Genomic DNA, 20087 nt, shown 5'->3' on the forward strand with positions numbered 1-20087 from the left:
ACAAGACTGAATCTGTCAATATATCACATACATGGGATTTGAAGGGTATGTGACATACCTCTTAGAGTAGCTAATGGCTGATCTTGGTTGCTGGGAGGGAGAACCAGGTTCATCAGTGGTGTAGCCACTGGTAAGTTGCCCATTTCATGTGAAAAACATTACTCCAGGGCTGGAGAGGTAGCTTAATGGTTAAGGCACTTGCTTGTGAAATGTAAGGACCCGTGTTTGACTCTCCAGGTACCACATATGCCAAATGCATAGGATGATGCAAGCATATAAGGTTGCACATGTGTGCAAGGCAGGACATGTGTCTGGAGTTCAATTGCAGCGGTTGGAGGCCCTGGCTTGCCAATTTCTCTTTCTCACTCTCATAAAATAATAATAATAAAAAGAAATCTTACTCTCATGATCATGCAAGCAACCCTAATTTAACTCAATAGGGGAGAAAAGGCATGAAAATAAGATGGGAGTAATAGAGAAGAAAGTTGTTAATGGGAAGAGAGGGGACAGAGAGGGTAACTTCATTATTATGTATGAAAATGTCAAAATTGGAAAAAAATTAAAAAATTTAAAGTTAATTTATACGTGGTCTTAAAAGCACAAAGGAAATCACAAGTAATACATGACCCCATATAGGGAGTCACTCTCAAATATTTAGGAATATCCCTTTCTATTTATATTGACATTCTACATATACATACCACATGAATTTTATAATTTAAAATCAAGTTACTTATACAGTTTAATACAGTCTTTAAAATTCTTTTATTTATTATTTATTTGCAAGCAAAGAGAGAGGAGAGAGAAAGAAAGAGAATGTATGGGCACACCAGGGCCTACTGCCACTACAAACCATCTCCAGATGTATGCACCACTTTGTGTGTCTGGCTTTACGTGAGTACTGGAATCAAACCAACAGGCTTTACAAACCAGTGCCTTTAGCCACTGAGCCATCACTCCAGCACCAATTTAATGTTTTGCTTATTCCTTTAGTATTTGCATCTTCTCATACCATTAAAACAATATTCCATCATATAGCTACATATATAATTCACTTAATCCCTGCCCTAATCTGGACAATTAGTTTCCAATTTTACACAGCTACAAATAAACATTTACATACACACATGTAACAAATTCTAACTAGTTACTTATAACCAAATTTAAGTTAGACTATAAACAACTATAAATGCTTAATACATGTTCCCAAACTATATTCCAAAAAACTCGTTGTTCCCCTCTCTAGGAGACTCTCTAACTGCCATGTCTACACCCCTGTTCAGCCAGAAGCAGTTACAGCCTAATCAGTCATCTTTCATCTAGCAACAATTAGTGTCTTAAGAGAGTGGGGAATGAGAGGGAGTAGGCAGTTAGGGTAACTGGGCCCTTGAAAGTAAAAATAAATAAGTAAGTAAAATAAGGCAGGAAGGTCTGCACTTGCTAGAAATCAAAGATGTTTTGAAGTCTTTTGTCTTGCCCACTTCCCTAAACCTGTTTTTTCACAAACAACCTGAAACCCTCCTGGAGGGAGGTCTTTTGTAGGATTTAAACATTGTGGTTGGTCCAGTTCAGAACTTGGTGTTGGGCTAGCCTCTTCCTGAGACAGCCCCTAGCCCTAACCAAACAGCTGTCCCTCTGGTTCACCTGAGCCAGAAGGCAGGGACTACCACCATTAGGTTATAAATACATCTGGGAGGGGAGGGCACACTTTTTGAGCTGCTTGATCACCCGTGATCTTTCAGCTGTTGCTGAGTTTTCCCTTGGCTGCTCCTGCGCCATCCAGGGGGGCTCAGTCAAGGGAAGAGCCCTAGCCCTTACTCTCTTCACATGGGCTCTTTATCCCCTCCAGCTCCCCACAGGACAGGAGCTCTTTGAACTTTCTTTTCTCTCTTTTCTTTCCATAGTTTTCTCAGTTCCTCCATGTGGGATCTCTAGCCACATGGATACCTTTCTTTGGCTCCATACTTTTCTAAATAAATATAATAATTTAATTTAAAAAAAACCTTGTTCCCTCTCATAATTCTTACCACTAATGTAGGAGGGCACCACATAAGGTACTCTGAGAATTTTTATTACCACATGAAATTACTAATTGAAGTTCCTCATTTCTAGAAAAGTGAAAAAGGCTCCCCCCTTCCCTCCCCCGCAAAACAAACGTAAGGGTGCAAGAGAGATGGCTCAGAGGTTAAGGTGCTTGCCTGCAATGCCTAATAAGCCAGTACCCACATAAAGCCAGATTCACAAGGTGGTGCATGTGTGTGGCCTTTATTTGTAGTGGCTAGAGGCTATGGCACACATTCTTGCTTTCTCTCTTATCTCTCTCAATAAGTAAATAAATAAAACACTTTTAAAAACTGTAAATAAGGAGATAAGGAGTTCTTATCTCTCTTTTGTCCGGGGTGACCTGGAACTCACTCTGTAGTCCCAGGCTGGCCTTGATGTCACAATGATCCTCCTACACCAGCTTCCCAAGTGATGGAATTAAAGCACGTGGTTGTACCACGACCCAGCTTGAAAAATGCAGTTTTATAAAACACTGAAGAAGCAATCAAGGAAAAAAATTCTATAAGCTAGTAATGATGCCAACTTAAACTATGAATATAGTAAAAAAAAAAAAAAACCACAAAAAACAAAAATCAGAGGAAGTTAATAACTTTTATTCTAAAGATCATTAGAGTTTAAAAATATGAGTGACTAAATTATAAAGTACTACTTTGCTCACTGTTAAATCATTTGAACTTTGTTTTAATCCACTTTTATTTATTTATTTATTGTATAAAATCCCTATGTGGTAGCCACAGCTAGAGCCTAAGTCCTCTCCGCTGAGATTCTGGAGTGGGTTTTCACAAGATGGCCAGTGAATTCCTGATGGGGAGACTTGGTGAACACAGTCACTTTCCAGAGGACAGGGGTCAGATAGCTGTAGGTGTTAGAGATGGTGTCAAAAGTGGTCTTAGCAAAGTTGCCCAGGGTGGCAGTGCAGCCCTTGGCTGAAGTATAGCAGTCATCAATACCAGCCATCAGCAGCAGCTTCTTGGGCATGGGGGCAGAGACAATGCCAGTGCCCCTGGGGGCAGGGATAAGGCACATTAGCACAGAACCACAGCAGCCTGTCACTTTACAGGGGATTGTGTGGGGCTTGCCGATCTTGTTTCCCCAGTAGCCTCTCCGGACAGGCACAATGGAGAGCTTGGCCAAGATAATGGCCCTTGGATGGCAGTGGCTACCTCCTTAGAGCACTTGACACACAGGTCAACATGACCAATGTAGTCCCCAATGGCAACAAAAGCCTTGAACCTGGTCTGCTGGCCAGCGTGAGTCTGCTTTTGCACTGGCATGATCTTCAAAACCTCATCCCTAAGGGACGTACCCAAAAAGAAGTCAATAATCTCAGACTCCTTGGTGGGCAGGGAGAACCGACAGATCTCCTCCAGGGACTTGATCTTCATGTCTTTGACCAGGCGTCCCAGCATGGTGACGGGGATCCACTCCTTGACTTCGGCTTTGCCTCCACGAGCCCCGCGTCCTCGGCAACGACCAAGACTACACCCTTGGCCAGAGACTGCTGCCGAAACCCTGCTGCCGAAACACAGGCCCGGGTCTCCAGGGTCCCAACGTCATCCGTCATTTGTTGTTTTCCCCAGGAAGAAGCACCCCCCCCCCCCCGCAGGGTTTCACTCTAGTCTAAGCTACCTGGAATTCACTGTGTAGTCTCAGGGTGGCCTTGAACTCATGGTGAACCTTCTACCTCTGCCTCCCAAGTGCTGAGATTAAAGGCATGTGGCACCACACTGGCTGAATGTTTTAAATTTTTACTTTAATTTAATAAGTTTTGTGCGTGCATGTGTACACGTGTGCCATAGCATATGTGGGGAGGACAGCCTTGAGGTGTCTGTGTTCTTCCTCTACCTTCTCTGAGACAAGGCCAGTGAACTTCATATTCTCCTGGCAGCACCTTCAACTGTCAAGGTGCACTGGGATCATATATACAAGTGCCACTTTGTTTCTGGTTTTACCTGGCTTTATGTGAACACAGCAAGTGCCTTTAACCACTGAGCTATTTATCCAGACTCTAAATCATTTGAAGTGTTTTAAGAAAATATATTCCCATTATAAAGTAACAAATAATCTTTGGAGAGATTATTTTAGACTTATGGAAAAACAGCCTGACAAAAAAGGGAGAATTCGTCAAAGTAGAAGCAGTATTTGTTTAAAAAAAGAAAAAAAAAATATATATATATATATATATATATATATATTACAGAGGTTTTAATCGAAAGAACTCACAGTTTCAGATATAGTTCTGAAAATCTAAAATTAATATAAACCTGCCTTTTCCATGATTAAGGTGAAGTTTATTTTATTTTTACTTTGACTAGCAGATAATTACTGAGAATTTTATGACAGACACTGGGCTTATGACAGCGTAAGGCACGATCCAACAATTAAAAAACATATTTATGTGCTGGGCATGGTGGTACATGCTTTTAATCCTGGCACTCAGGAGGCATAAGTAGGAGGATCGCCATGAATTCAAGGCCGCCCCGACACTACATAGCAGCGAAAAACAAATCAAACAAAAATCTTATTTATACATTTGAATGTGTGCATGTATGGGGGGGGGGGGTATGCCAGAGTCTCTTGCAGCTGCAAACGAATACCAGATGTTTGCATCATTTTTTGCATCTGGCTTGATGTGGGTGTAGGGAAACTGAATGTGGGCAGGCACACTTTACAAGCAAGCACCTGTAACTACTTACTACCCAGGTCTTTGATTCAATTTTCTTAGTGTTTCTGATAGCAATAGTAGCTATTCTTTGAGATCTAATGAAAGGCTGGATATAATGCCATGGTTTTAGACATATGTTATTGTGTTGAATGCAACATTGCTACTTATCACATTTATTACTCATAAATAATGAGAGTATAAATAAAGCAACTGGAAAAAAATATGGTAACTTTTTTTTGAGATAGTGTCTCATTGTAGCCCAGGCTGGCCTAAAGCTCACTTTGTACCCAAATATGTCCCCAAATTCCTAATTTCCTGACTGCCTCCTAAATGTTGGTATTATAGGCCTACATCACTATGCCCTGTGAGAAAAAATGCTTTAAGGAGATTTATGGTAAGAATTGAAAAAACAAAAATTAACTAAATAGAGAAGGCAAGACCAAGTTATCTACATGAAGCTCAGCATCAATATGAGTATCTGTAATAGTTTCTGGGAGAGACCACCAGGTTGCCTAAGGTGGGAGATGAACTTCCTGGAAAGAACAGCCAGGATGCCTAGGAATGGTGAACATACTCTAACTGGAAAAAGAAAAGGGCAAAATGTCTCTGATGATCAACAGATTACCTTTGAGTAATAAGACTTTGAATGTTTTTATATACTTTATATTTCAAAAATGTAGTTTATAATTAATTATGGATTAATTCTAAATTAATGAAACAACCAAGAACAATACAAAAATACCTTTTCTAATTACCTTTAATGTTCTTACCTGCAAGGCTTTTTCTTTCTCATTGGTCAGTTCCTGAGAATGCTTATTCGTCAATGAGGCTGTGTGTGATGCCCATTCATTCCGTAATTTGTCTAATTCTTGTATCTTTTCTGATAATGTCTATATTAGAATCCAGTACAAAACATTAAGACAGTTTCCTAAATATATTACACTTTTAATTAGAATATGGCAATACTTACAGGGATATCACAAATAAAATTTTAGTTTTTTAATATACACTCAAAGCATTTTTCCCACATAGAATAGATTAGATATCTTTAAGGAAGTCAAGATTAGAATAAAATAATTTTAGAGCTGTAATGGTCCCATAGATCAAACTCAAACATGTGTGTGTGTTGTTGGGTCCTGAACCCAGGACCCCATCCATGCTAAGTATACCTATGCAGAACTTGATCACTTGATCACTGAGCTTTATCCCCAACCCAAGCTTAAAGTAAGCTATCTTTTAGCTTTTACTTATATCTAGCTCTTTATTACCATATCCTCTCCTGTCAATGACAGGTATAAAAAGAAGCTCAGGGATGACATAAGTCAATCAGGTCACTTCTTATATGTAAAACAGGAACATTTTCCAGTAGGGCTTTGTTACAGGAGTATCTTCTTCCTTCCTTCTTTTTTTTTTGGGGGGGGGGAGTGTTTTCGAGTGGGGTCTCCCTCTAGCCTAGGCTGACCCAGAATTCATTATGTAGTCTTAGGGTGGTCTTGAACTCACAAGATCCTCCTAATTCTGCCTCCCAAGAGCTGGGATTAAAGGCGTATGCCACCATGTCCACCTTAGCTTCCAGGAGTATTTTCTGCCTGCAGCTATGTAGTTCAGCAGACACTATAACCCTCAATTTTAAGGATTACTGGCAAAAATGCTCAATAGCATTTTTAATATATGAAAAGAGAAGAAAGGCTTAGAAGATAGGAAGTGAAAAAGCCATTTTAAGCTAGAGGTATGAGCTGAATAAGAGATGAAGTTGATAGATTCTAGATAAGCAGTCTTACTTAATAGACTTCAAAGAAAGTATTTTAAATGTGAATGATGACACATGTATTTGGGTGAGATTAAGTATCTAAAAGAAAGCATCAGATTAATTAATTAGTAGGGAATAATGGCAAAGGGACAAGAAATTCAACGGTAGAACACTGAGAAAAAAAAGCTTGATTTAGTTGAAAATAATTCAGAACTGTCAGGATAACTTACAAAAAGAAAATTGAATTACCTTTTGTGTGATATTCAGTTGCCTAGTAACATCTTCTAGTGATTTAGTCAATGATAATTTTTCTTCCTAATTATAAAACAAAACTATGCAGTTTACAATTTTATCTAATCATCTGTAGCCAAGCTACTCAAAGTGTTACAAAAATAGAGCAATGGCACCATTCTAAGAGCTGTGTCAGATATGCAATGTCTCAGACCTTCCACTTGAGAACTTAATACTTTAACAAGAGCTCCAGATGGTCTGTGTACTGTAACATTGGACTTAAACTAATCTATAATATTTACTCTTTCAAGTGGCAACACTATGTTGTTTTCTTGTGCCATGTACCTTAGGTAGCACTGGGTAAAATTCAATACCCTTACTTCCATTTAAGATTGGCTACATAGGGTAGCTGTTGTTACACATATATGACAACTGATGAAATCATGACAAAGAGTTTAGGTGCCTTACCAAAGGTCAGAGAAAGTCAGTAAAAACTCGAAGGCCCAAGTTCCCTAATTTCTGGTCTAGTTCTATACTTGTATCTTAACCACATGAAAAATAGTAAAGTTTGCTACAAAAATAAAATCAAATAAAATAAGGGCAATATGCTCTTCAATGACTTCTCAAAGCCTAGTTTAAAAGTAAATAATTTAAAATCTCACCTTGCTGCATTTCAAGCACCCTGCTAGAAATTTCTTTATCTCTACATCATTTCCAGGTAAAAGTTTTAAGGACAAGTGTATAAGATGTTTGAAAGGATTTGTTTCTACTATATTTAAAAATGCTGGTGAGTTATCCAAAATAGCTGCTGGAGACACTAACTGTAGCAAAAACCTATAAAAAGAAAAGTCACATTACCACACACTTAAGAGATAGTGGAACTCTGCCACTGAACCATAATTCCTCCATTCAGACCATGAAAGAACATTTTAAAATCACAGAGGAGCTGGAGATATGGCTTAGTGGTTAAGACACTTGCCTAACAATCTAGGTTCATTTCCCCAGTACTCATGTAAAGTCAGATGCACAAAGTGCCGCAGGCATCTGGAGTTAATTTGTGGCAGCTAGAGGCCCTAACGTGCCCATTCATTCTCATTCTCATTCTCATTCTCTCTCTGCTTACAAATAAATAATCAGAGGCTAATGTGAAGATGTGCATTGGGTGAAGTTGACATAATGGTGGGAGAGTGAAACACAGTCCTTGAGTTCCTAGAGACAGAATATGAGGAGACAAAAAGGAAAAGCTAAAACCAAAAGCTCCTTGTATACCACAGGAGTAACCAGAGTACCAGCTCTTTACTTTGGCAAAAGACAACTTTAAGTAAGAATTAAGCACTTATCCGTTTCTCTATATTAAATATAGCCTTAATTCATGAGGGAAAGGTCTTTATAGAAGAATTACACCTAATAAACATGAAAAGAATAATCTAGGAAAGAATCTCAGAAAAAAAAATTGATTCAAGCAATAATCAAATGATGAAACCTGAGCAACTTTGTGGTAAAACTGACAAAGATCAAGTGTTGCCACATGAACATTAACATGAACACACACACACACACACACACACACACACTCTTATTCTTCCCTTTTCTCAAGATCAATATTCAAATACTTGACTCTGAAATACTTCAATAACCTTAAAGGCCTTGTCAAGATTTTTCAAAATTTGAGATTTAATAAAGCCTAAACCCAGTTTTAAAAATTAATTGGGTATTTCTGTCATAAGGAAAATATTTTATCATCAATCATCTTTTAAAGAAGTTCAAAAATGTAATACTCTCATACAATTTACCTTGGAATTTCTTTGGCATGTTCTTGAGTACACTGCTGAAGGAGATCTATAAATTTTTGTGGGAAAGCTAAGAAGTCCACCAGAAGACCTTGCTGAAATTTTAAACTATACAAGAAAATAGGGAAAAAATTTTAGAAATTTAACTAATACCCTGAAAGGTTGTTTATTTACTGAACATTTATTACTATAAAGGGGTAACCTTTTAATTTTTATAGAGCTTATAAAAATTTAGCTAATGCTCCAAATGGTTGAGGTGACTTAAATAGAAGCCTGATAATCTATATTTATTTTCAAAAATATTCTAAATAATTATAAAACAAACAGTCCAGTGTTCCAGGACAATTTAATATTCTAAAAAGGTATATGTTTCAAAAGGAACTGCATCAATACAGTCAAAAACTTTACTAACTTATTCTTAAACATAAGATCAATTAAAAAATAAAATTAGTTACCTTTGAAAATCCTCTTCAGATATCACAAGATTATACAGGAAAAATGGGTCTGCATCATCAGTTAGACGGATAACTAAATCCTAAAGAAAAGATTTTTTAAAGTTTTCAGTAGATCATCTTTCTTTGTTTTTAATTTAAAAAAATTTATTTATTAGAGAGATAGAGAGAAACAGAGAGATAGAAAGAGGCAGACACAGAGAGAGAATGGGCACACCAGGGCTTCCAACCACTTGCAAATGTACTTCAGATGCATGCACCACCTTGTTCATTTTGGCTTACGTGGGTCCTGGGGAATCTAACTTAGGTCCTTTGGCTTTGCAGGCAAGTGCCTTAACCATTAAGCCATCTCTCCAGTCCTGGATCATCTTTCTTAAATATGAAATTATCCAACAACATCAACATATCACAGTTGGTGCTGGAGAGATGGTTTAGCAGTTAGGGTACTTTCCTTCAAAGCCAAAGGACACAGGTTTGGTTACTCAGTATCCACATAAAGCTAGATACACAAGGTGGTGCATGCATCTGGAGTTCATTTGCAGTGTCTAGAGGTCCTGGTGCACCCATTCTTTCCCCTCCATCTGCTTTTTTCTCTCTCTCAAATAAACAAATAAAGATAAAATATTTTTAGGGCCAGGCATGGTGGCACATGCCCTTAATCTCAGCACCCAGGAGGCAGAGGTAGGAGGATCTCCGTGAGTTTGAGCCCACCCTGAGACTACATAGTGAATTCCAGGTCAGCCTGGACCAGAGTGAGAGAGACCCTACCCTGAAAAACCAAAAAATAAATAAATACATAATAAAATAAATTAAACAAAGCAAATATATCACAGTTACACTTCAGATAGTTTTTGAGGTGTTGCTTTATTTTTATTAGCTTTTAGAGACTTGGAATCTTAAACAGGGATAGCTATTTTGCTCTATGACAGCCATATGGGGTCTGTAGGTATTAACTAAATGCTCCAAGTTTAAGATGACCACCTTGTCAGAGGTACAGGGAAGTTTATGCACTATGGCATCGTGACAAAACATTTCTTTGCCAATGAACAGTTCTTACATCAACTGGTCTAACATTTCAATAGCAGCAAATATGTCAGCAAGACTGATAATCAGCCACCCTAAAAAAGGAAGGAGCTTTTGTGCAAGGCAGAAGGTAAGTATCAGGTGACATGTTTCCAGGTGGCTACTGACAGGAGGCCCATCTGCTTTTATTTTTCTAATGACAGGGGTTCCTTTCATATACACTTCCCAGCTTATTAAGTTTATAGTATGATGAGCATCATAACACACAGAAATGTCCACCAACACCACATACTACCAAGAACACTGGTGCAGGGAAAACTGAGCTACTGCATGACAAGATGGGACTAAAAGAACTAAGCATTCCGGTCAAGATTAAGTTTGAAATAAAATCTACTCATGATTTTTAAGGGACTACTAAAGTACTAGAAAAATCCAAGTCTTTTATTAGTGGAGCTTAGGCAATGAATAGGCAGAAGAGCACAGCATGTGTGAATATGGTACAGCTCCAACATGGACAACTAACAAATTAGTTATTCACTTTCAGTGTGTCTGTAATTCAGTAACTTGTAAGGACTTCATAAAATTCACCTAATAGCATAGAAAGTGAAACTAAAAACCACTGAAGCTACTACCAGCACTACCAAGTCCTTGAATATGTTTGGGGAAAAGTACCACAGAGAAGATGGCTGCTACATTTCCTAGCAATAAAGTCTGTAAGGTATACCCAACAAGCAGACTGCAGGTAGCTGAGCACAGCTATGAATGTGGCCCACAGAAAACCAAAAACTTAACCTAAAACATAATATGATTTTTTTTGTAAGTAAATGGCATGGTTCTTGACCATGAACTTTATAGGTAGCAGGGTCATGTTGCATTTTAAAAGGTTGGATATACCTGGCTTTGTTAATGATGGGGGTGGGGAAAGGGAGTCTCAATTAGTTACCCCAGGCTAACCATGAAATCTCCTCTGGCATCCACCTCTTGAGTGCTGGGATTATAGGTTATATACCATCACACCCAGCTTAATGACTTAAAAGTTTGAAGCTGACATGAAACTGAGTTTTAAAAAATATTTTATTCAAGCTGGGTGTGGTGGTGCACGCCTTTAATCCCAGCACTCGGGAGGCAGAGGTAGGAGAATGGCTGAGAGTTTGAGGCCACCCTGAGACTACATAGTGAATTCCAGGTCAGCCTGAGCCAGAATGAGACCCTACCTCGAAAAATTGAAAAAAAAAAAATATATATATATATATATAATTCAAGACAGAGATAGAATGGTGCTCCAGGGCCTCTAGCCACTGCAAACAAACTCCAGAGGCATGCGCCACCTTGTGCATCTACCATACGTGGGTTCTGGGGAATAGAACCTGGGTCCTTTGCCTTTGCAAGCAAGTGCCTGAACCACTAAGCCATCCCTCCAGCCTGAAACTGGATTCTTAAATGCCTCTTTCCAAAAGGTAAAGTAAGTTTAGGCTGGAGAGATGGCTTAGTGGTTAAGCACTTGCCTGTAAGCCTAAGGACCCCAGTTCAAGGCTTGATTCCCCAGGACCCATGTAAGCAGTGGCTGGGGGTCCTGATACACCCATTCATATTCTCTCTCTCTCTCTCTCTCTCTCTTCCTGCCTCTTTCTCTCTCTGTCACTCTCAAATAAATAAATAAAAATACACAAACAAAAGAAAAAGGCAAAGTAAGACAAACCTACAGACACTGTTATCACAACCCCTAAGTCTTCTTGTATTCGATTTAATAATATATGGCATTATTATCCTTAGCTCCCATCCTGGTTGATTTCACCACCCTAGCCTTATAAGTTATAAGACTGAAAAGCAAGCTGGGTCTCACAAAAGAGATGACTTTTCAAAAATTTCAGTAATTTGATTTCAGTGCTGGAAAAGGTGAGGGAAGAACAGAATGCAGTCCACAGTCCCCTCCTACCACAATTATACAGTTGAGTCTCCCTCGTTTGGGGACAACTGCAAGGTCAGCACATGTGGAACCTCACAATGGGAGAACCACTTTCGTGGTCACCTTACTGCCCCTCCCAGGTTAAGTACACATCTCACTTTCTTAAAAAAGAAGTTAATTATCATACCATGCACAAATTATCATATTTCAAAAAAGATATAAATACCGACCTTTCTGTGCACTGGGTTAGAAACTGATTGAAGTTCAATGCTCACTCGAACACTTACTCTCCTGTGTGAAAAGACATGCCCCACTATGAGAAACATTCCTGTGACATAACTCTACTAGCATCTGCATTAAGGTTTTCATCTTAAACCACAAGTCTTTCTGCAGGTGCTCTCTCACTTACAAGCAGAATTTCAGAAAGCACACTAGCTATGAAGTTTAAGTTCCTGTTATTCCACTAGGAGTCAGCCTAGTAGCTTTATGGAAAGCTACTTAAGACTTTTAGAATGGGAATGGTGTAAAGGGATAAGCAACCAGAGAGCCTACTCCAGTATTTTGGAATATAACCTTACTGCCCTAATTCTAAAGTAGCATCTATGGAAAGACATCAACTTAGTTACAATTTGTGATATGAAAAGTACTTTAAAAAATATTTTGTTTTTAATTATTGATTTCAGAGAAAGAAGAAGGGGGGAGAGGGAGAGAGAGAGAGAGAGAGAGAGAGAAAGAGAATATGGATGCACCAGAGCCTCTAGCTATTGCATATGAACTCCACCGTGGGTATCTGGCTTACCTGGATACTGGAGAATTGAAACTGGGTCTTTAGGCTTCATAGGCAACCACCTTAACCGCTAAGCCATTTCTCCAGCCCCAACTGTTTTTAAATTTATTTTTGTTATTTATTTATTAATTAGAGACAGGAGGGGGAGAGAGAGAAAAAAAAAAATGCCAGGGCCTCTAACCACTGCAAGCAAACACCAGGAGCATGGGCCACCTTGTGCATCTGGCTTACATGGGTTACTGGGAAATCAATGCTGGGTCCTTAGGCTTCACAGGCAAGCACCTTAATCACTAAGCCATTTCTCTAGCCCAGCAACAACTTTTAATATGAAAAATTACCATTTCAATGACATGATATGCCTATCAAAATGCCAGCTAAATGGGAAATGGAACCAGCCTAGATGTCCCTCAACTGATGAGTGGATAATGAAGATGTGGCACATTTATACAATGGATTTCTACTCAGCGGTAAAGAAAAATGAAGTTACAAAATTTGCAGAAAAATGGATGGATCTGGAAAGGATTATACTAAGTGAGGTAACCCAGGCCCAGAAAGCCAAGCGTCACATGTTCTCCCTCATAATGTGGATCCTAGGTACAGATGATTGGGCTTCTGCATGAGAAGGAAAATACTTAGCAGGGGCCAGTAAGTTAAAAAGGAGATATAAAGGGAAGAGAAAGGAAGGGAGGAGGGTACTTAATAGGTTGGTATTGTATATATGTAAGTACAATGATTGAGAAGGGGGGGGGGGTAATATGATGGAGAATGGAATGTCAAAGGGGAAAGTGTGTGTGGGGGGAGGGAGGGTATTACCATGGGATTTTTATAATCATGGAAACTGTTAATAAAAACTAAATTTAAAAAAATGCCAGCTAAATAATATTTATAACCATAAATTTGTCTGCCCTTACCTTTGGGCAGACAAGCTCTACTTTGCAGTAGGCTGTAGTAACTGTACAGACTAATAACTGATCAAATTGCTCAGAATAGCAGACTGTTTAATGTTCACCCACAAATGGGACACCTATATCACTCCTTTCTTTCAAAACTCATGGGAACATCTCAGGAGAACAGAAAAAAACAAACAAAACAAAACAACAACAATAAAAAAAAAACAGAGCTGCTGGGCGTGGTGGTACACACCTTTAATCCCAGCACTTGGGAGGCAAAGGTAGGAGGATCACCATGAGTTCAAGGCCACCCTGAGATTACATTGTCAATTCCAAGTCAGATTGGGCTAGAGCAAGACCATACCTTTTAAAAAAAAGAACAAAAAACCCACAGCCATAGAAAATAGTGCAGTGGGCTGGAGAGATGGCTTAGCGGTTAAGCGCTTGCCTATGAAGCCTAAGGACCCCAGTTCAAGGTTCAACTCCCCAGGATTCACGTTAGCCAGATGCGCAAGGGGACACACGCATCTGGAGTTTGTCTGCAGTGGCTGGAAGCCCTGGCGCGCCTATTCTCTCTCTATATATATCTGTCTCTTTCTCTCTGTCTGTTGTTCTCAAATAAATAAAATAAATAAATAAACAAAATTTTCAAAAAGAAAAAAAAAAAAAAGAAAATAGTGCAGTGAAGTAGAAAATGCTGTCTTGGGAACATGAAGTCACCTTTGCACTCCTGAAGACACAGCAGTGATTGGAGGACAAAAGACCTGAAACAAGATTGGGCCTGTTAGCATCCTGTCATGGGGCATGAAAGGAGGGTACATGAAGCCACATCCTTGTCTAAGGTCTTATAGGAGAGGGGTTCATACGTTAATTAAAAATACTATTTTAGCCAGGTGTGGTGGCACACGCCTTTATTCCCAGCACTCAAGAGGCAGAGGTAGCAGGATTGCAGTGAATTTGAGACTATATTGGGAATTCCAGGCCAGCCTAGAATGAGACCCTACCTTAAAAAACATATCTATCTATCTGAACTTAATCCATTTTAAAAACTTAAAATGTGAGTATTAGAATGCTTACACCATTATAGTCAAAGAAATAACAATCTTTATCCTTTTGCATACACAAGATGTTTTTATGTCCAAAAAGTAATGCTGCTTATCACAGTCTCTATGCAATATGTCCACAAAAGTATTTTCAACCAGTTCATTTGCAGGTATCTCATCTTCCAGTATGCCAAGGTCTGAGGCAGGAAGGTCCTAGCATTCCACATTCTACACTCCATGTTATCACATCCAGTAAGATATGTGTAAACAAAGTAGCCACAAACATTCACTAGAGGACAAAAGTTTTGATAAGAAAATCAAGGAAAATTAGTGAACACCATCTATGCATGGGTGGGTGTTTTGTAAAACTAATCTGCTATAGCAATGATCCCTCACATGCAGGGAAAAGTTAACAAGCAGAACTGTTCAAATCAGCTATTCTTCTAAAGAGTTGTTTTAAACCTTTTCTGCAGCCTACTAGGCATAGACACATGGAAAAAAAAAAAAAACTCCAAATGCTTGGAAATATATTCAATTGCTTACATATGTTAATCTTAGATTTTAAACTTTATATTGCTTTAAAAATGTGTCATTTTAGCCGGGCGTTGTGGCACAAGCCTTTAATCCCAGCACTCAGGAGGCAGAGGTAGGAGGATCGCAGTGAGTTCAAGGCCACCCTGAGACTCCATAGTGAATTCCAGGTCCATCTGAGCTAGAGTGAGATCCTACCTCGGAGGGAAAAAAAGTCATTTTAGTTAAATTTCATTGATCACAAGAGTGGATTGCTAAATCTTAGGGTTTTTTTTCTTGTTTTGTTTTGTTTTGTTTTGTTTTGCATGGTAGGGTCTTACTCTAGCCCAGGCTGACCTGGAATTCACTATGGAGTCTCAGGATGGCCTTGGACTCATGGAGATCTACATACAAATCTTAGTTTCTATGAGGGAGTTAAATGTTACAATAACATGCACTTGCTAGCTGCAAGGAACAGCAGTATTGGTCACTGTTTCATTCACCTGTTTTTGTGGTTTAGACAGGCTTTCTACCACTGCATTATACCACATCCCATGAAGAATTTTTTATTTTTTGATTTTTCAAGGTAGGGTCTCACTCTAGCCCAGGCTGACTGGAATTCACTATGGAGTCTCAGGGTGACTTTGAACTCACAGCAATCCTCCTACCTCTGCCTCCCGAGATGAAGAATTTTTTAAACAAGAAAATGTTGTTTCTACCTTTCTAGTATCTAAAGCAATGCATGATAATCAGATTATAGCAGTACTCCATTGTACCTTGAGGTTTTTATTTTGTTTTACTTTTTTTCCAAGATAGGGTCTCACTTTGGTCCAGGCCGACCTGGAATTCACTATGTAGTTTCAGGGTGGCCTTGAACTCAGGGTGATCCTCCTACCTCTGCCTCCCAAGTGCTAGGATTAAAGGCGTGTGCCACTACTTTGAGTTTTGAAAGAAAAATGACCCAGGTTCCCATTTGTAAGATATGTAGATTCAAATAGAGAAGGTTGTTACAGTATTTTTAGCGCTACAATGTCATGATGTTTGAATGTCACTGTTAAGGGTTTTCTAGCATATAATGCTACAATGGTATGATACTGCAAAAGACACCTAACTTTATAGTATTTTACAGTTTCAGAAGTCCGGTTATACTTCATAAATTTATTTTAAAAAATTAAGGCAGCATCAGTTTAATAAACTACCCCTTACATAACTCTAAATAATTATCATTAATATTGTTGCACATATTCAAAATACTTCAATGGATTAGATGTTGGGAACAAAACAAGATAGGCACATAAATTAAATGTGCTCCACATTTTTACTTCAAAATATCCTCAGAGGACAAGAGAGGCTGCTCAACAGTTAAAGGTGCTTTCTTCCAAGCCCGACAGCCTGGGTTCATTTCCCCAGTACCCACGGAAAACCAGATACACAAAGTGGCACATGCATTTGGAGTTCGTTTGCAGATATAAAAGGCCCTGGAGTCCCCATTCTCTCTTGCTCTCCCTCCCTACCTCTCTTTATAAATGATATCTTTTTTAAAAAATCCCCCCAAATATATTTTTTTAAAGTCTGAGTATGGAACCAATAATTGGCAGCGGAGGCCAGTAAACCAGAAAAAGGCTATAAGGGAGGGAGGGAAGGACTTAAGGGGATGGTATTGTATACATGTAAGTAGAAGAACAGATCACAGAGAGGGGAAGGGCCTAAGCAAGGCCAGGGGAGATTGATTAACAGAAGGGTGGGGGGAAGGGAAAGGGTCAATCAAAATTCACGATATTCTGAATAAGACATATGAAAACCTACTTTTTTGGATAATGGCATATTCAGAAGCCAGAGATTGCTACTAGAAAATTTTCAGTGCCAGGGATTGGATACCTTCCAGTGAGTTGTTGGCCAGGGAGGTCCCTGTTGCCTCCAAAACATTACAGGCTACTGCCCAGGCCCTTGGTTTCCCATAAGAAACAGGTGGTAAGACCATACTGCTGAAAACTTCACATGCCTGGGTGGCAAGGTCACTGAGAAATCAAGACGGTGCTAAGCTAAAAACCTTCTCCCTGCAGACCAGCCAACTGTAAACTGGAAAAAGCTGCACTGCAGCCAGGTGTGGTGGCACATGCCTTTAATCCCAGCACTCAGGAGGCAGAGGTAGGAGGATCGTCATGAGTTTGAGGTCACCCTGAGACTACAGACTGAATTCCAGGTCAGCCTGGGCTAGAGTGAAACCCTACCTCGATAAACAAAAACCAAAAAACAAAACAAAACAAAACAAAAAAAGCTGCACTGCATGCAGCCCTATGGGAAACAAGTGATCAGCAGTGAAAACAATGGGCACTGGAAGCCTCAAGTTTTGCCAGCCAGGCCAAATGACTGAACAGATGCAATAGTGACATGCCTACTCTGGGGGAAACCAACTGCTCTCTAATTGGACTGGAGGCCAGCTCTGGAGGGACTACATGCCTCATACTAAAAGCCTAATCCAAAGCTTATGGCAGGGGAGGTCATGAGCCTTAGGAGTATAAAGCCTGTTCTTGTCTGGTTAAATGCATACATTATGTTCACCAAATGGCCCAGTAAGCACTACACTTAATGTTCACATTAATAATAATTCATATTGATTAATAATTCATATTAATAACTAATAATGTTAATATTCATATATTAATGCTACTCTCACTTTTGGATAGAGAAGGTTCTCTTTTCAGAAGGTGGTGACCACTGAGATGACCTAAAAGGCAACATAGTGCTGAGCAGAAGTGACGGAGGAGTGTCCAACACTGAAACATCTCTATCACACCCTCCAAGGCTCAGGGTCCATTGTGGAAGAGGTGGTGGAAAGAGTGTAAGAGCCAAAGGAGGGGTACAACTCCTTACAATGCAACTGTCCAGACAGAAATTGGCCTCAATATCCACAACCTCACAGTGCCTAGCAATATCTTCACAAGACTCTCATTGTTGGGCCTTGACAGGCCCAGACATGTGGCCTAGTTGAACTTACTGAGCCTAGCTAAAGTTTGGCAACCTGTCTCTGGCCAGCTATGACTAAGCAGGACGCCTAATGGCCTCAGGCCCACTACTTCGAAGTTGGAGTTCTCTCACTGCGATTAGAACCAATCATCTCAAAAGTCGCAGTATGCTATTGGTCCTTAAATCTCACCCCATCCTAAAATCCCCACCCTTGTTCGCAAAGCTATATAAGCACCTGCTTGTTACAATAAATTGAGTTCCTGCTTTGACGAGACTCCAGGCTTGGTGGTGTGCTCCTGGCCGTGGACACTAACCATCCTCCTCAACCACTTGGGAAGAACCAGCAGGCCTGGTCCTTCCTCAGCACTACCTGCAGGGGGAAGCCCAGCACTCATAATAGGAGAAAAAGACTAGAGAGACTACCAGAGAGAGGGAAGGGAATTATCATGGCTATAAGAACAGACATTGTCAATAGTAAAATTACACATTAAAAAAGTCTGTGTGTGCAGATATATCTGAAATCACAAATTAACTTCTATATTATAATGGCTAATGACCTAAGAGCAATAAACAAAACTTCAATAAAAGATACTACTTAAGGGCTGGAGGGATGGCTTAGTGGTCAAGATGTTTGCCTACATAGTCAAAGGACCCAGGTTTGATTCTCCAGGACCCATGTTAGCCAGATGTACAAGGGGACACACATGTATAGAGTTCGTTTGCAGTGGCTGTAGGCCCTGGAGTGCCCATTCTCTCTCTCTCTCTCAAATAAATAAATAAATAATTTTTTTTACCAAAAAGATATTACTTGTCTCATCTTAGTGTGTCACACTTGGAGCATTGCATACATCTCTCTGGTAACACCTCCAGGCCAGTTAGATGAGGCTGGATTGCTTTTAAATAATGAGCATCTTAAACTGCAGACACTAGGACAACTGGATGCTTGCCTATGGCTGTGTCATTCAATAACTGCCCTCAGACTCCTAAAGCAAACAAATGAAACCTACTGTAAGCCAGGTGCTATGCAATCAAAACAATCAAAAACAAATATGAGGTCAAAATAAGTGAGTTTTCCCTAGGTTTGTTTCTGATTGTGCGAGGCCTTCAAGGAAGGCAAAGGAAGGGTTACTAATATGTACTCAGTAGCTACATTACTGGTATCTACCAAGTACTTTACATGTCTCACCTCACCAAACAGCAATAATCGTAAGTGGAGATTATCACTTTTGCTGAGGAAGAGCCTGAGCATACTGCAAAGCCCACATTAGAATTCATCTTTCACCTACACTTTGCTGCCTAACACATGAGCAAAGACAATTTCAACTGAGGCAACTTCAAGAGGCCTTATTGTGAAGGGATTAAGATGTACTTTGGATGTTATGAAAGAAAGAACATTTGAGGCACAGGGAATAACAAGCGTATAGGCATGGCATATAGAGAGAATCAGGTATTCAGCAGAGAACATGAATTCTCATGTGACTAATAAACTACACAGTAAATTAGGAATCATAACTGAAAAACCAGACTGACAGCAAGTCCTAGGTTTTAAAACTGCACCACTTTTCTCCAGATAGTTTCCTATCATTACACTATCCTCAACTGAATTTCCTTCTTCTCCTCCAGGACTTTGTTATTAGTTTATGCATAACCAACTATATTAATGCCTATTTTAGCTAATGCTTATTATATTCTAGGAACTGTATTAAGCACTTTGTATGTATGAACTTATTTCACCCTCATAATAATCCCATGAGGTTTTACCATAAACTTAAAGATGAAGCAAATAAAAAAATAAGTTGTACAAGATCAGGGCTGGAGTGTACACTTAATTCAGTAAAGCCCTGATGTTAATTTAATTAGGAGAATCACTAGAAAAAAAGAAAAAAAAATCCATAAAATGTGCAAGATCAGCCAATCATCTGGCTCTATAGCTAGAACCTTCTTTGGATGCATATGTGTGTGGTGTACATGCACGTATGTGTATGTATTCACATGTCTATGAGCACACA

The 20087-nt window shown here is 39.4% G+C and overlaps 1 protein-coding gene and 1 pseudogene across 3 annotated transcripts in view; both read right to left on the reverse strand.

The window, feature by feature from the left end:
* Positions 1-20087, reverse strand: part of Sass6 (SAS-6 centriolar assembly protein) — a 42337-nt gene that overhangs the window by 18295 nt on the left and 3955 nt on the right. For 2 of the 3 annotated variants that reach the window (XM_045138839.1, XM_045138840.1), the window contains exons 2-7: positions 12112-12172; positions 8956-9035; positions 8504-8608; positions 7373-7544; positions 6729-6794; positions 5500-5619 (exon numbers count right to left, since the gene is read on the reverse strand). In XM_045138839.1, coding sequence (XP_044994774.1) covers positions 5500-5619; positions 6729-6794; positions 7373-7544; positions 8504-8608; positions 8956-9035; positions 12112-12172 — 604 coding nt within the window. The remainder of the gene's footprint in view (positions 1-5499; positions 5620-6728; positions 6795-7372; positions 7545-8503; positions 8609-8955; positions 9036-12111; positions 12173-20087) is intronic. The other variant, XM_045138841.1, reaches the window with a different exon arrangement.
* LOC105944462 lies at positions 2785-3490 on the reverse strand (annotated as a pseudogene).

Source organism: Jaculus jaculus, chromosome 19 (assembly GCF_020740685.1).
Source record: "Jaculus jaculus isolate mJacJac1 chromosome 19, mJacJac1.mat.Y.cur, whole genome shotgun sequence".
In the NCBI taxonomy this organism is placed as follows: Eukaryota; Metazoa; Chordata; class Mammalia; order Rodentia; family Dipodidae; genus Jaculus; species Jaculus jaculus.